Source organism: Polypterus senegalus, chromosome 18 (genome assembly GCF_016835505.1).
Source record: "Polypterus senegalus isolate Bchr_013 chromosome 18, ASM1683550v1, whole genome shotgun sequence".
In the NCBI taxonomy this organism is placed as follows: domain Eukaryota; kingdom Metazoa; phylum Chordata; class Cladistia; order Polypteriformes; family Polypteridae; genus Polypterus; species Polypterus senegalus.
Window position 1 is genome coordinate 33,119,637 of NC_053171.1, and position 17,998 is coordinate 33,137,634.

The 17,998-nt window shown below is 36.8% G+C and overlaps 1 protein-coding gene across 3 annotated transcripts in view; it reads left to right on the forward strand.

Moving 5' to 3' along the window:
* The window catches only part of fbxo34 (F-box protein 34), a 37,178-nt gene extending 19,757 nt beyond the window's left edge, over nt 1–17,421 (forward strand). For all 3 annotated transcript variants that reach the window (XM_039741391.1, XM_039741389.1, XM_039741390.1), the window contains exon 2: nt 13,114–17,421. In XM_039741391.1, the coding sequence (XP_039597325.1) occupies nt 13,124–15,205 (2,082 nt within the window). In that variant the 5' untranslated portion in view covers nt 13,114–13,123 and the 3' untranslated portion in view covers nt 15,206–17,421. The remainder of the gene's footprint in view (nt 1–13,113) is intronic.
* The last annotated feature ends 577 nt before the right edge of the window (nt 17,422–17,998 follow it).

Genomic DNA, 17,998 nt, shown 5'->3' on the forward strand with positions numbered 1-17,998 from the left:
TTCTTCTAAATGTTATTGTCTTATTGTGAATTTGTTCCCCGTCTAGTAATGAGCGAAGTTTGTGGGTGGTGATTTTAATTTCTGTATGTATTGTTTCTGAGAAGTCTTCAGATAGGAAAACTTCTGTTTTTATAAATGTTTGAAATGGTGATTAGTTAAATATTTTGTACATAATACTTGTATATAGAATTCAGATTGGATCATGGTGACCCGATTTGATTTTTAATACTCTTGTAACAGCATCATAATTCATAATTTTGTTTCTGTAATTCTATCACCTACCCATGCCAGATTATTTTAATACTATGTTGTATGATGCACAGACCGATAATGCAGCATTTGAAAGCTTTACTTGGGTAACAAATCTTTCTCTAATAAGTGAGCTTTTTGAATATGAACACGTGGACTTTTTCTTTGGTGTTCAGAAAAGCACAGCAGTATGACTTGTACATTTATAAGACATTCAGAAATATTTTTTACTATAGTTTTAAATGCTTAACTCTGTTGTTTTCCTATTTTATACTGTTCTGTGTAGTCTGCTCCCTTCATTGTGTCCTAATAGTGACAATTAGAAACAAGCAAAGCAACACATAGGGTGAATAATGCTGAATGGTGAAAGGCTGCAACTGCTTCAGTATCAGACCCACTGATTAGTAAAAAAAAAAAAAAACCTTTTAACTGCTTAATTCTTATGAAAATGTGTTAACACGCTTGCTTTTGTAATTTCTTCATTGACCCCAATATAGAAATCTGAGACATAACGGCTCATTTAATTATGCCAGGAGTCCAATTAAGAACAGATTTGGTTGGAGCAAAAACCTGCAGCCCCAGGGGGTCTCCAGGACATTGTTTGGGAGCCACTGTAATAGGCTATTTTGTGTACAGATTGGTGTATGTGTTTCTTGGTTTCAATTAAAGACATAGTCCTTTTGCAGGTGTCAAGCTTGGTTCAAAGTGAACTTATTGCAACATGTTTTAGAATAAAGTATTTTGAGTTATGATTAAAACGTATGTTTTGAACACTCCTAAATTAACAGTGAAATTGAAAACTGCATTTGTGCAAAATATATGAATAAATTAAGTTTACAGTAGGGCTGCAACTAATGGTTATTTTGGTAGTCAACTAATCGTTCAATTTTCTGGGCTCCAGTGCATGTCTTACTTCATTGGCTCACGTCTATCCACCTGCGAATGTCACCCTGATGTCTCTACATTAACACAATTAAAATTAATAATAATCAAATTAAAATAACCAGTGAAACATGAATTTGTTTTATTACTGTGACCATCACAATAAAAAAAGAAATACATTAAACAATACAGACTAAAGTTCACATAGTCTTTAAACAAAAAAAGTGCATTTAACTTAACCAAAAATGGCCACTGGTGTGTCTGAAAGTCCAAAGGTTTAAATAAAGCTTCAATACAAATAATATAAAACAATGTACAGTCTATAAAAGATTCAGTTCATATATTCCTGATTGCACTGCAGGAATGTGAGCATTTTGACATGGTCTGGTGTGAGGCTGGCTCTCTTCTTTGAGACTATGTTCCCAGCTGCAGAGAAGAGACGCTCAGAGGGAGTAGAGGTAGCAGGAATACACAAGAATGATTTTGCAGGCAGAGAAAGACGTTTTAATCATCACACTCTGAAGGAAAAGTGTTGTAGTTTATCACATCATGTACTATATTATGCCACAATAACAAATAACAGACTAAAATATGTAACAAGCTAATTACTGATCTACTCCAAAACACAAGTTACCTAATGTTAGTTAGATGGTTTACTATTCATATGAACTCAAATATTATACAAAAAAAGAAAGGACAGCTCAGCTACAACTATTCACTCATTTTACTATAGCTCCAGTCATGTTAGCAAACATAATTGAAATTATATTCACTTAACCCTTAAACTACTGCAACTGGCTAGAGTTGGTTTTCAGTACTATTTGGAAGTACGCCAAAGCCAAGTATATGCAGCGACATACATTCATTGAACTCCGCAACCGGCTAAAGTTGTTTCTCAGTGCAATTTGCCAGCAAGCTGGAGTCGAGTATATTCTGCAATGTATATTCATTGAATGCTGCAACCGGCTGTAGTCGTGCCTCAGTGCAATTTGCCAGCACACAGAGGGCAAGTATATTCGGCGATATACATTCATTGAACCCCACAACCGCCTATATTTTCTTCACAGAGCAATTTGGCAGTACAGTACGCCGAATCTGATCAGTCAATGACGTACATTCGTTGAGGAGCCAGTTCATGAGCACTGCCAGCCCCAGCCGAACTACAGCATCTCTGTCTCTGGGATTCAGCTGCTGCACTAGACGAGCCTACAATCATCAGTGTTTACCTCTGTGTGTTTGCGTGCAGCCAATTCAAGTGCAGTTGGCTTGGTGATTTACTGAATTTCATCAACCGGCTTCAATTGCACCTTGAACATATAATAGATTGTTGCAGTAGTGTGTTTTTTTTTTTTATATATATATATAATGTTTTTAGAGTTCATTTGCAGCGTGTAAAATGATCAGTGTTGCAGTAATTGTGATGCTCTTTGCATGAAAAAAAATGTGTTCCATTAAAATTTCACATTTTCTTTGTGAATTGGGACGTTTACTTAAAAACTGCAGCTAAAAAATATTTGGTGTCCAGGGGTGCATTAACCCCTAAGTATGTGTCTATTTAAGGGTTAACTATCATTGTCAAAATCTTTATATACACATTAAACTACAAACATCAATGTTAAAACGTGACACTAACTTTACTCGCTAAACCTTAACTCTCAAGAGATGGCGGGATCACAGCTCCAGGATGCTTGAGTTTCAGATGCTCATGCATCGCTGTGGTACTGCCATGAAAAGAAAGCTCCACTTTGCATAATCTGCATTCAACTCTTTTTTTTCTTCTTTGAAGTGCTCCCACACTTTAGAAATGTTCTGTCTCAATTTTTTTTCATCCCATTCCCCCTCCTCAATCCGACTCGCCATTGCAATCACGTTTATTTTTCTCTACATTCTTCTCCTCAGACGTTGTTCTTCATTGGTAGGACTGTGTGCAGTCTTGACAAACAATAACACACGATACGACCCCCAGACATTCATGTAGTGCATTGCAGTTACAAAACCCAATGTGGTTCTTTGTGACTGGAGCCTCTATTGAAGGTTCTGTTTATGACGCGTCAACGATTTTTTGTAGTCGACGTTGTCGATTTACATTGACTAATCGTTGCAGCCCTAGTTTACACAATACAATCTTATATGAAGGCTACCTGGAGCATTGGTACTTTTTAATTTGATTGCTGGGTAGGAACAATTTTGGTGATTATCTCAGTATATTTTACAGTTTGCTGAAAACTAGTCTTAATGGATATCTATTCACAGTGGTGGTGTTAGGAAAAGCTAAGGTATGCTCAAGTAATTGACTTGTGCGTTACAGAATAGATGTATGAGATAAATTAGTGTAGAAATGTAATGGGTGCCCAAAATTTTTTTCTATATGCATTTTGTCTTGAATGTGTATGATTTGTTTGCATTAGTGTGTCAGTATAAAAGAGGAAATTACAGATTTGCAGAAAATTTTCCAATAAAATTAAATGTTACTCTGGTTTCCTCCCACAGTCCAAAGACATGCAGGTTAGGTGGATTGGCGATTCTAAATTGTCCCTAGTGTGGGTTGGCGCCCTGCCCGGGATTGGTTCCTGTCTTGTGCCCTGTGTTGGCTGGATTTGGCTCCAGCAGACCTCCATGACCCTGTGTTCGGATTCAATGGGTTGGTAAATGGATGGATGGTTTAAAAAAAAAAAAACAAACGCACATTTTAAGGTATAAACCACTTTTTAAATACAAACTTGATTTGTTGGTATATAGCGCAGTGCATGATTACATAAAGATAAGTTATAATTATCAATGACATAATTAGATGATTGAACCAAAATGATTAACTTAAACAGAATTGGATGTAGAAGGAATGAAACTGGTTTGAAGGAAACCATACTAAAATGTGAGGTTGTAGCAGAGGTTGAAAGATAACTTTCAAATTAGTAGTTTTTACAATATGGCAAAAATAAGCATAGAAACAAAACAGCAGGGTGGTCATCCTGCATCAGTAAAATTCTCCTGAACAAAAATTTTACAGCTGATGGGAGTTTCAAGATGTGATATTCAAGCCCTTCTGTAGAAGCACAAGGCAAGGCTGATGACCAAGAAAATCAGAGGCCAGTCTTTAAAACTGATTTTAGCACATCCCCCTCAAATCCATCCAGGACCCCTATAGGTTTCTGTGAGTTTAGCACCACTGGTACCAGAGTACACCTCTGTACGGTCCAGAGAACCTTTGACAGAAGTGGTCTTTATGAAAACAATCCTGCGAAAAGTCATTCCTCTGAAGTGAAAACAAAGCCCAGAGATGCACTCTTCCACAAAACACAAGGACTGAGGTGCCATACTGTAAATGGCAGCAAGTGCTCTGTACTGTTGAGTCAAAATTTGAAAATTATGGCTTTAGCAAGTAACATTTTTCAAAAAAAAAAAAAAGATGGAAAGGGCATCATGGAGGAGTGTGTGCAGCCAAAGTCTGCAGAAGTGTGGCAAGTTATCGGTTATGTCGGTTTTCTTCTGAAACTGTACCAAAGCGAATTGATGCCTTTTTAAAGTCAGCAAGGTAGTCACTCAGTGTATTCATTTTACTTTTTTTTTTTTTTTAACATTTTAATGTTAATAGTAATTTTTTTGATCTTCAGAACGTGTCTATCGTCGTAAGCTTACAAACCTGTGTTTTTTTTTCTTTAATCTGTATGTATTTTGCGTTAGATTTTATTATGCTTGTTCCTTCATTCAATTATTTTCTTCTTTTTGTATTAAATAATTTTGCCAAATACAGAAATTGGTTGTAGTTTATTTTTAAACTTTTGCTTTTTCCCTCAAGTTTAGGACTTTCTGTTTTCAGGTCTTCAACAATTTAATTTAGTTGACAGTTGATTTTTTTTTTTTTTTTTAACTTTATTGATTTTATTGTAATCATTCCATACACAGAGATCAATTTTTACAAAAAAAATAGGATTGAAAACAAATTAACCCAACCCCCACCCCTGCGAGAGAGCGTGGCCATAGGAGCAAAACTTAAAGCTGGTCAAAATACATAAATTGATTAGATTAATAGGCGGATAAAAAAAAAATGTGAAGAGAATTATTTCCTCAGTGCTTTAAGAGCTTATTCTAAAATTATTGATTAGATCCTGCCAGGTTTTGAAAAAGTTCTGCACAGATCCTCCAAGTGAGAATTTTTTCCAGTTTCAAATAATATATAACATCAGTTAGCCACTGACTTAAAAGAAGAGAGTTGGGATTCTTCCAGTTTAGCAAAATAAGTCTGTATGCCAATAGTGTAGTAGAGGAAATCACAGTTTGTTTGTCATTTTCCGCTTTAAGCCCATCTGGAAGAACACCGAACACAGCTGTTAATGGGTTGGAGGGATTGTAACACCAAGGCTGCCTGAAAGGCACTTAAAATTTTTTCTCCAGAACGGTGTTAATGTGGTGCAGGCCCAAAACATGTGACCCAGTGAGGCTGGGACTTGATTGCTGTATCCACAGTTTGGATCTTGTCCTGGAAACATTTTGGACAGTTTTAAGCGAGACAGATGTGCTTGATATATAATTTTAAGTTAAATAATTGTATTCTTTGGCCATTTGGAGCTTGAGTAAATTCTCTGCATTGCTACCTTCCACTCCTTTTCTGATATCTTAAGAGATATTTTTCCCCATTGTCCTCTTGGATCTTTGAAAGGGAGGAACTGTAAAATAATTTTATATATTACAGAAATTCTGTCTGAGTCCTCCAAACTGAGTATTTTTTCCAGCATAGAGGAAGGTGCGAGATGAAGGAAATCGGGCAGGTTCTGTTTGACAAAGTTTCTAATTTGAAGATAGTGAAAGAAATGTGTTGCTGGAAAGTTAGTTTGGAATGTAATTGTTCATAGGATGCAAAGATGTTGTCTATATAAAGATATCTAAGCAATTTAATCCCAAATGTTTTCCACATATTAAAAACTGCATATGTTTGCAAGAGTTGAAAAAGGTGGTACTCCTGTAGAGGTGCCACAGATAAGATTCTCCATCTTAAAATTCTTTCTACATTGGTTCCATATTCTGAGTGAGTGAAGCACAATTGGATTATCAGTATATTGGTGATAACTTGCATTTATTGGGGCACAAAGCAGGGAATATAAAGTACTGCAGGATTTTATTTATATTGCTGACCAAGCCTGTGTATGTTCATCTATTTGTGTCCAGGTTTTCATAGCTTGTTTGTTTGCTGCTCAGTAATAAAACTGAAAGTTGGGTAGAGTTATGCCACCTTCTGCCTTTAGGTTTTTGTAGGGTCGCTCCTTGGATATGTGGATGTTTTCAGTTCCAAATAAATGAGGTTATGGTTGAATCGAATCTAATCTAAATATGATTTATTGATGTATATTGGAATGTTTTGAAATAAAAAGAGAAGCTTAGGAAGGATATTCATCTTAACAACGTTAATTCTTCCACCTAGAGTGAGATGAAGGATTGACCATCTATGCAAGTCTCACTTAAGTTTTTTCCATACAGACGGCAAAATTTTGTTGATAAAGAGCTTTATATTTACTTGTGATATTTACCCCTAGGTATTTAAACTGATCTGTAATGATAAAAGGGAAGGTGTCCAATCTCATATGTATGCTTGAGAATTCACTGGAAAGAACACACATTTATTCAAATTAATTCTGAGACCAGAGAGATCTTTTGAAATTCTGTAAGTGCTGTTAAGACTACAGGCACAGTATTTTGTGGGTCTGATATATACAGTACCATACCATCTGCATATAGAGAAATTATCTGTTCAAGTCCTCTGATAATCCCCTTCATCTGATAAGCATTTTGACAGTGAACTGCCAGTGTTTCAATGGCGATTGCAAATAGCAGTGGTGACAAGGGACATCCTTGTCTGGTACCACGTTCTAGTTTTAAAGTAGTCTGAACAAATGTTAATACAAACTGAAGCTTCTGGATTGGTATACAGTAGTTTGATCCATGCACAAATATTCGGGCCAAATCCAAATTTCTGTAATGTAGTAAAAAGGTAGTTCCATTCAATGTTGCCAAATGCTTTTTCTGCATCCAACGATAGTATCTCTGGGGTGTTTGACTTTGCTGGTGAATATACAGTGGACCTTTGACTTACGAACTCGATTTGTTCGTGAGGACTGGTTGTAACTCAAGTTGGTTGTAAGTCAAGACTATTTTTCCCATAAGAAATAATGGAAATACCCATAATGCGCTCCGAATCTCCCACAGCAACACTTACTTAACCTTTTCATAATAAAAAAGGGTTGTATAATGCGCATAATTTACCAAAACACCAATAATTTTTCTAATGTACTAACCAAAAAGTTATAAAGTGCCTAGCCTACCAGAAACAACAATTTCATACTGTACTCACCATTTAATTTGACATCTTTAGGCTGCAGGAAGGGAGGAGGAGGAGGAGAATGAAACGGAAGGTGGTTATTGTTTAGAAGGAGCCTCCTTATGCAAATCTTTTCTTTGTAAAATTGTCGAGATGGTGGATTTCGACATGCTGTACATATTAGCGAGATCGGTCACGAACGCCATTCTCATATTTCCACACAATTTCCTTCTTCGTTTCGATTGTGATCGCTGTTTCTCAAGTTAATAATGACCGTAGTCGAGCACTCAGTTCAAAGCTGGCCGTGTTTTGAACTGCTGTAATAATAATACACTCCAAAGCAAGCTGGTGCTGACTCAGCCTGATGACATCATCATGTGCCGCGCCAACCCGCTAGCTAACATCCCTTAACAATCGCTTTTTTTTACCTTTGTTACCTTCTCTTCCTTCCTTAGCAATTATGCATCTTGCTTGCCATGGTCTTAGTGAATTATATATATAGATAAATCACTGCACTGACTGAAATTACGTCCACAAACACATGTATCTGGGCTCCGACTGACGCTTACGAACGCTCTCGGCTGTTTGTTTACAATCGCACAAGCAGATACACATGACCGCATTTGGGTCATAACACATAGATGTTGGTCGTAAATCAAAACAAAAATTTTGTTCGCTTGTCGGGCCGGTCGTAGGTCAAGGGTCAACTGTATTACATTAAACAGGTGTCGAAGATTGGAAGTTAAGTGTCGGAGTTGACGGCTGATTTAACTTTCTTTCTACTCTTAGATCACAGTTTATATGCTGTATATATTTTTGTACAGTAATTTTGCTTATTACATTGTACATTTCACATTGAGCTCAGTTATATGGTAATTTAGGAATCCAAATACAGTTCAGTGCAAGATGTTGATTTAAAGTTTTGGTAAATGTTTTTGGATCAAATCACAAAAACATGAACTTTTTGTATGTAGGTGCAGAATGATAGTTTACTGTGGTGTATCTGTTAATTATTTTCTATCAGACTGGGGATAGAGTATCTTAGAAGCCATATGTTGTATAGAGGGGCAGTGGGTTTTCTCAAGACGTTCTTGAGTGTCTGAGAGGTTAATGCAAGTTAAAGTTTCTTTCTAAGTGTCTGGATTGTAATTGGAAAATGTATTTGAGGATTATTCCCGCAGAAGGACAGATGTGTTGGGGCCTGTTTATACTTCACGCTCAGATCCTGTACGTGTATGCATCATGGCTGCCCCATGTTCCCCTGGCCTTGGGTGATTCGTGGAGATGTGAATCCTTGGAAGTAGATTTTTGAATCTTTTAATGCTTACAGGAAAAATGCTGAAGAGTATTTTCACCTTATAGCTTGAGGGGTAGAATTCCATTCTGGCAGTTTATCAGAGGTAGCAGAAATGGGGTTAGTGTATGATGTGGAGGTTGTATCCAGTTGCTGCATTCCACTGTAGGAAGTTTCACTGCACAATTGATAAGTTTGAATTAGCTTGTGGCAGACACGAGAAAGGAGGAGGAAGTAAGACAAAATTGCAGCAACTGTGGAAAGTACATTTTTTTTTTTTTTTTACATTTTTGTTTTAATTTCACTTTTTTTAAACTAATTTTTGCACTTTTATTTCAAAGATCACACAAGAAATGCATTGCAAACCTATAGTTGTGTATCCTTAATCAGACATGTCTCTGCTTATTCCAAAGGCAAAATATTGTGGAGCAGTGAAATTCAAAAAGGTCCTTGTTTCTTTGATTGCACATTACATATTATAAGTTGTTGATTAATACAATGGATAATAGAGAGCACAAATCTGGAGAAAGAGAAGCCTTTTTCTTTTCTAAAATAAGGCAGACCCCAAAGGATTCTGCCTTGAATTTTAGTTGGAATTCTTTAGGGAGGACCTTCGAAGGACATCACATGCACAGAGCAACTAGATAATTAAACAGACAAATTTTGAAGCAAACATTGGTATAAAGGAAGAATGTAGGTTTGATAAGAGAAGAGGGTAGAGAGGCAAGGGAGGGAAAAAATAGTGATATTGTATTTAGTACTGGAATAAAGTCTTAAAAGAAAACAACATTAGTTACAGAAGTTTCGGTCTAATTGAATTAACTGGGCTGTGTCAGTGTGTGTCTGCAATATGGAAAAAAAAAGTAGAGTAGATGTTACTGTCTTTCATAATAAAAGGCAAGAGACAAACAAACCCGATGAAGCCCTCCACTCGCTCCAGCAGATTAGAGAATGTGCTGAGTAATTAAATCTGTGTTAATCAAAATATCTATATTATCTTTAAAATTGCAAATCTTTGTGCCCCCTCCCAGTTTAATTTTATTTTGTGGATAATTTCACTGAACAAAGTTTAACCGCTGGCTATTAAAGTTTAAATTAAATTTGGTTACTCCCCAGTGTAATATTCATTTTGTCATGTGCTATACAAAATAAACTGACACAAAATATACAGCGCATCATAAATAAAACCCATACTGACATACAAGCTACTTGGCTCCACTACCATTTTAAAAAGGCTATTTTTGAAGGTATAACTGAACACTTGCATATAATTTTGACTTTGTTTTGTACTTGGTGTGCGTGATCTTGACAAAAATATTAAGTAATTTTAGATGAGAACAAGTTATCATAATACATAGTTGCAAATGCTTTATGTATGTTGATAAAGATGGTTTTCGGTGGTCTTTTTATTCTTCCATCTTAGTGTATTTAACCTAATTTTACCTGTGAATAGCTTGCATGCTTTGTGGTGAAAATGAGCTATAAAGAGTCATTATTAAATATATTTAGAATTTCCTCATCTTGTATTTATTTTCCACCACTCTTCCTGAGAGGCTTGTCAAACCCATATTAATCAGCTTGTCTGCTAATTAGCCACTCCTCTGTAGTACTTAACCTTCAGTTGTTGCTAACAAGTTACTGTAGTTAACAAAAGACTGCAACATGCCACTCAGTGGTTGAGAAACTCTGCCTTACATGGGACAATTAGGTTTGAGCTTCTTTGTCCCAGCAGTTCTAGTATGCGTACCACTGACCCACACCAGACCCACAAAGCCTCAATTGCAATGACCTGTACTCTTTGACTGACTTGTGGCCAAGTGGCCAGTTCCATATGGAGTTGTAAGCTGGCATATGACTGTATAAGATTGTGGACCTGAGTTGAGACCTGCATTCTTTAGAGGACAGGGCACAGTGTTAATGCTGCATAAGAAGGGTAAGTGATTTGAGAAATAAGTTGTGGGAGTAAATTTAAAAAAAAAAAATGTTTGCTGTTTTTTTCAGTTGCTACATAAATATTAGCCATTTGCTTTTAAGCTACAGCTGGTATTGTTGTTGGGCTGTCGGTATAGCAGCCAGTAAGAATTTCAACAGCTGAATATACTGAACATGCTGTACTAATTATATTGTTAGAGGCAGCTGAAAATGTGTCACTAATGCCAAAAAGTTTCTCAAAAATCACAATTTTAATCCCACTGAAATAATAATAAAAAGAAAATTAGTCTTATAGTAGTTAGGTAAAACTGCCAGAAAACAGTAGTGTGTGGTGTGTGTGTTTTTTTTTTTTAATATAATATTTGAATGTGTAATAAGGGATTATTGGGTAGGCACATTACTTATGTACCACTGTAAAAGTAGAAGTTGACATTCAGAACAAAGGCAAAGGTGCACAGTAACCTAAATATGGGGATTTTATTTCTCCACCATATGTTAAAATCCCTGTGGACTGTTGATTAAAAGACTATCAAAACTGACCCATTAGAGTGTTGTTGAGAGATTTATTTTATAAACATCTTTATTTTCTTATCACCCAGTACTGCATTTTAGAGTTCTATTACTTGTCAAACCACTAAAATATAATTTAGACATAAGAGGAGAACCTGGATCATTTTGTATTAAGAGTATCATTCTTAATTTTGCCTTTGTATTCCAAACATATACCGTACTGCCTCTGGCACATTGCATATTAATAGACTATGAATAGTGAATTTTAAATTCATTACATTGTTTGTTTATGGAAGTTTCACCAAGACCATAGGTGAAATTATAAAAGTAATTGAAACTAATGGAAAGAGACAACAGTAGGCAGCAGTATATACAAACCCTGATTGGCTTTTGCTCATTGAAACCTGAACTTCTCCTCTTCCTTATCAAGCGTAGTATAACGTTTCATTTACACATGAATTGTAAGGGACCAACTCCACCCCACACAAAGGGATAGTTTCAAGATGCTTGAATCATATGATGATACTGTAGTATTCATGTTCATTTCAACAATACATTGCTACATATTACTCCCTTTTTTATTTGACATGAAAATTAAAGTGATTTTCCTAAGAACAAAAGCTAATTAAATATCTAGTTAAAGAAAACACTGAAAGACTATTCTTTTTTTTTTTTTTGTAACAGTGATAATTTCAATCTTGTCAGTTTGCTGTTATTTCCACAATACTAGGAATATCTGGATATGGTGACTAACACATCTGTATAGCACTTAATTTAAGCTTTTGGTAACACCATGTAAAATTAACCTTTATGTTTGTAATAGATATTTACCCAGCATGTGAGATTTCTAAAATATGCATTCATTTAAATGCAAGGTAAACATTCTGGTAGATTCTTCACATGTAGGTTGTCATGATATGTCTTTTGACCATTTAATGCTTTACTTTCACCTCCCTGGTGCCTGTTGCCATTCTTTTTGTGAAGAAAAGCTTTCTAAGAAGTATGTGAGATTTATCAGCTTCTGTCTCCGTGTCCTACACAATATCTCCTTTTACTACCTTTTGGCTAAACTGAGAAGTTCAGTTACTTCAATCTTCCTCATTGCTGATTACCTGCCATCGTAGAATTCCCATTCTGGACTTGCCTTGTGCTCTTACGTTTTAATATGGTGACTAGTTGTGATCTCATACTTGAAGGAGAGTCGGCGCTATACAACCCCAGTAAATAGCCTCACTGCTGATAAGAGGTAATTGGTGCTCATTTTGTCACCAGACAACTATTTTCACTTTATATATTTAAGAATTTACATGTATTTACATTATTGTTTAATTGTCTCCTCAGAGTGTGAATTTTGTTCTTGTCCATGGTGTGTGTTTTGCAGATTGTGCATTTTAGAAATGTGTAACTCTTAGTGCTACATAGCAAGGTTTCACATTCACTTTTAAAGTTAATAATGTAAGTCAATCCTTGAGCCTGACTTAATTTCAAATGCTTTAATTCTCAGTTGTAAGCAAGAGGCTAGTTAAAATTATTACCAAAAACAATGAAAATATCAGTTTTTACAAGCCCTTGGCTGTTTGGTGCTTTTTAAATTATAAATGTGCATGCCTGTTTCTCAAACACAAAATATTATTACAGCTTCAACTACTTAAAGTTCACATTTGTTTCCCATAGACATATTTGTGTGGTATCATTTTGCCACTTGTACACAGTAGTTTGTGTTCAGAACAATATTTATTGGAGAATGGCAACACCTTTATTACTTATGAGTGACCTTTACCCTTGCCATTCTGTTTTGAAATGTTAATGAAGACTGTTACCCAAAATTATTGCTTGGAGTAAAGCATGATGTAAACCATGATGTAAACCATGGGATTCAACACATTTTCCAATATGCCCCACTTTCTTAAATTTTTGTTTTTCTTTTCTTCTGCAGGCCCTCAACAATGCACCTTAAACCATACCCAGTGTTTCAGAAGAAAGAGCTGTTGTTGGAGGCAAGCCAAGACAACTTAAGGGGCATTCATACAAGTCAGCACCGAGTCTTGAGATCAGATCGATTTCCATCAACTTACTTCACTCATCCACATTGTTCAGCTGGGTGTGTCTCTGGTAGTGGAGCATCCTGCCGATGCCCGTTCGCAGTTATTTCCACGAATTCCATGTGTAAAAGCTCCTTGGGCACTAAATCCAGTGGTGATGGTACCAGCATACGGGGGAAAAAAAGCAAAGTAACGTTTGTGAATTCTTCAGCTAAGTCTTTGTTAGTTCTTGCATCTGAAAATGAAGATTTTGTCTCGGTGCCTCAGGAGGAGGAAGCAGATGGTTCTCTTGACATATGGGCGGTGATCAAACCTGGAAACACCAAGGAAAAAATTGCTATATTTGCTGCCCACCAATGTAACAGTAGTGCTGACATGAGCAAGAGTGGTAGCGTCACCAGTTGCAGCAATCGAACAATATCGATGAAAATCAAAGGATGCTGGGATGTTGAAGGATCTGTAGCCAAGAGAAGAAAGCGGTCTCCAGAAGAGAACAAACCCCAAGAAAATAACCAAGTGAAGGACAGTAAAATATCAGTAGTCCACCGTTTACCATGTCGTAATGCTAGAGATCCATCTTTTTGCTTAGGCACCAATGGAGAAGGATCACTTGTGGTGGAGGGAGAGGAAGCCATGAAGTCAATGTCTGTAGTGGAAATGGTTGCTTACCTTGAACAAAGAGCTAGGGCTCTTCTCTCAGATTGCAACAAACATTGTTCTGTACGATCTAGTTGTATTGGTCAAACTAAAGAGCAATGTGGAGCTCCTTTGCAGGATCCTGCTGATGGGAGCTCTGAAGAATCATCTGGGGAGTGTGTTAGAGTGCTGGAAATGGTGGCAAAGTTGGAATCCAAGTGCCTAAATAGAAGGTGTGAAAGAGAGTCTGGAGGACTTTCACGAAACAATAGCCTGCGACGCAATGTAGGACGGGTGCTATTAGCAGGCAGCCCTTGTCCTGCTTTTACTGTGCATCAACAAGTTTCTGAATTGGAGTCTTCAAAATCTCATAAGGAAAGCTCTCTGGATTGCTGTTCTGTCTCCGATCCAGTGAAGAAGGCTGAAGTTGCAGTCCACTGTGAAATGGGTGGTACAGAAAACCCCAACATGCTCTTCAGGAAAAAAGAGTGTTCCCTGGTTATAAGTAGAACAGTCCATGAGAATTTAGACTCAAGGCTAGAAAAAGGGAGGGAAGAGGCTACTCAGATAGGAGATCCACCTGAAAAAGAGGACCTGCCGCTGGACAAAATTGTAGGGAGTGAGACCCACGTCGGCTATCGTGAGGAGCCACTTCCTGGTATGCTGTTCTTCAAACCAACATCACAGTTGGTTGGTCCTGGGCAACTATCTGAGTCACTAGAAAATATCAAATCTCCTTTGGACAATAATATTCCACTGCTCAATTTAGTCACGGACGGCTCCAAGTTAAACATTTTGTCAGAAGCTGACCCTGAAGAAGAAAAGAACTGGGGTACGGTTCCAGTGCGGGAGCCTTTTCCTTTAAGGAGGCTGGTGTCGCATGAATTCTTAGAAATGCGTTTTAAGATTCAGCAACTTTTGGAGCCACAGCAATACATGGCTTTTCTGCCCCATCACATTATGGTAAAAATCTTTTGCTTTCTGCCAACAAAGACATTGGCTGCACTTAAGTGTACCTGCCATTACTTTAAGTTTATCATTGAGAATTATAACGTGCGCCCAGCTGACTCTCGCTGGGTTTGTGACCCCCGCTATAAGGATGATCCCTGCAAGCAGTGCAAAAAGCGTTATGGGCGTGGTGATGTTTCTCTTTGCCGTTGGCACCCAAAGCCCTATTGCCAAGCCCTGCCATATGGTCCTGGTTACTGGATGTGCTGTCATGGCTCACAGAAGGATGCACCAGGATGCAATGTGGGTCTTCATGACAATCGCTGGGTCCCTGCTTTTCACAGCTTTAATATGCCAATTTACAAGAAAGTGAAAGAAGTGGAGGAAGAAGTGTCGTCTTGAGATTTACTGCAGTGCTATAGTGTGTCTGTGTTTGTGTATGACAGAAGCTCGCAACATTAAAAAGAAATCACTGAAGGGGGAATAAAAAAAAAAAAATCACTGGGAGAGAAAAAACCCTTTATATCTGGAAGGTGATGTCTGTGCTGTAGCCAGTTGGTGTTCTAATCTATCATTGTATTAAGACATAAACACGGGGCTTCGAGTATACATTTGATTTATGAAATTTAAAAATCATGTTTATCTGAGAATACCATAAAGTAATGTGACAACTTCTACCAGCTTCCAATAGATCACACGTAGTGATCTGCTGCGGCTAGCAAGAATAAAATCTATATATTTTATAGACGTAGCCCTTTATTTAATTATGAGCGAGTGGAACCCCTTTATTTTGCCCACTACTGTTTACAATGTATATAATAATGGGCAAGGAGTGGTGTAAATGCCGGTTTGAGAGTCTCCCATGAGTGAGTTGTGCACAGGATTTTACTCAGTCATGTAAATGTTATAAACATTATAGAATTCAAGTTGTACATTGAAATATATCTGGCAAAGCCATTAACCAGTACAGCAAAGAAATTTTCCCATTATAGCTGCTGTTTTACCTTTTTGTTTTCTCTTTTATTTGCAAACTGTTTCAGAAATGAAACATTAAAAATATAAAGTTGGGTTATAAACTCAGTTTTGGGCTTTATGTTGGCTGAAATGTGCAAAATTGGGAGCTACGAACAAAGAAGAAAGAAAGCAATCACCTGTGTATTAAAGCATTATTTTATAATAACGTGTCACATGAAACTTTAAATGAACTCCAAGGCCAATTAGCTGCTCCTTTTGAAACATTGTACTTTCTTGGATCCTGAAGAACTCTGCAGCTGTAAATTTCTGAGATTTTCTTTGAGTAAGCATAAGTCATCAAGGGCTAAACAGTCACTTTAGTGTGTTTCTGGCTCGGGGGAAAATGCAATTTCTAGACAAACTTTTTATACAAATGTATATTAAATTAGGTGTGACAAATCAGCACGGGAGGTTTAGCTTAACATTCAAGCAGAGTGCATCTTTTTTTTTTTTTTCCAGCCATTTTATTTTACATTGGATGAGGTATTTTTTTTCTGAAAGATAAAGCTGATCATTTCCTGAATGCTTTGTCCCAGTCAGGTAAGTGATGTCCCTTTCATGCCATCGTTTATAAAGTGGACTAATCAGCAACTGCAATGCTTCAGCTTTTCTGTGATATACTTGAAAATGTGACATTTACTATTACTACTACTACTACAAACAAACTGGGGTTTTCACTCCACTGCATGACATAGGTTGTGATATTTTTGAACAGCAGCCCATTTAACTGTTGCAGGTACTCTGTATTTGCCTGATGTTCGCATTACTGGTTTTGCATACTAATTTCCTTCCTTGTCACTTCAGCTGCCATTTTGTCAAGCTGAATTTGGTAAGAAAGGAAGTGTATGGTGCTTTGTAGCATTTTCATGGTGGAGATAACCTGTTCACATACCCAGGTGCAGAAATTGGCTTCTAGTGAACTCTGCAGTTTCAGCTTATTTTTACTTCTGTTTGTGTAAAAGTTTTATTTGACCTTTTCTTGTATTATGTTTACTGCAGAGGGTTTGCACAATTCAGGAATCCCTTGTATATGCAGTTTGTGGATTAACATGTACAGTATTCAGTTTGTATTTTAATGTGTTTTTGTTCTGTTTGGGTGAAAAATAAACTGTATAAATAAACAAAACACTACACCCTGGAATAAATGTCTTGTATATGTTAACTTTGTTTATTCCCCTTAGCTTTCAATTTGTTGTCATTCTTGTTACTTGACAGGGTGGTTCATTAGAGTTGTGGTGGTGAATTCCTTTGGTGCTATCTGATCACATTTTAACTTGTATTCCACACATTTTTGAAACAATATGTAATAAGGTGCACATCAGTCACAGAAGGTTGATATTTTGTCCTTGTTATGTTTTTGGGGCCCGTCTTGGCCAACTTTGTTCTTCACCCGTCACTTTTTTTTCATTATGCCAAGATTAAAAAGATTGTCACTAAGTTACATTACTCACTAGTAGAGTGCTAGCAACAGTGGCGGTGTGCTGATCGTATTATCACGTTGCTCTTCGACACATACACTCCCACTTTTTAAGAAGCCTTCTTCGAGTCCGTAGGTAGCCTTTGTTCGTATTTTATAGTAGTTATTGAACCAAGGACGTTACACTTTTTTTAGTGTCCTCATTTAGACTATAATGCTTTTGATACTGCAGCTGGGAACAGTGTACAGTATTTACAGTTCTTAGGATTTTTTTTTTTTTACACATTATATAAATCTTGTCAAATATTTTGTGCAATATTTTTGTGGTCTTTTTGGAGGAGCAGAATGGGGGAACTGCTACTTTAACTAACTGCGGCTCGTGATGTACTTTCCCTAAGCTGCCTGTGTTTGCTCACACCTTTTGTGACATTGTTGTATTATTAAAGATGTTTTAAGTTGGCTGGTAACCATTTTCTGCCAAAATTTTAATGCTGCTGTTTTTTTTCTTTCTGATCACTGCGTTTACAAATGCTATCATGAGCCTAAACCAGCACTTGACAGTCTAAAATGATTTACATTATACTGCTAAATTGTAGAATACCAATAAAATGACAAAACTGCATTTCTCTTCAGTATTTAGTATTTCTTCTAAATTACAGAATTATCTGCAAAGTAAATTAATGCACACCTTGGAGCAGATTTTGCTTTTACATAAAAGCTCAAGATTCATACATGGATTATGGAAGGACAGTATTAACAAAGGC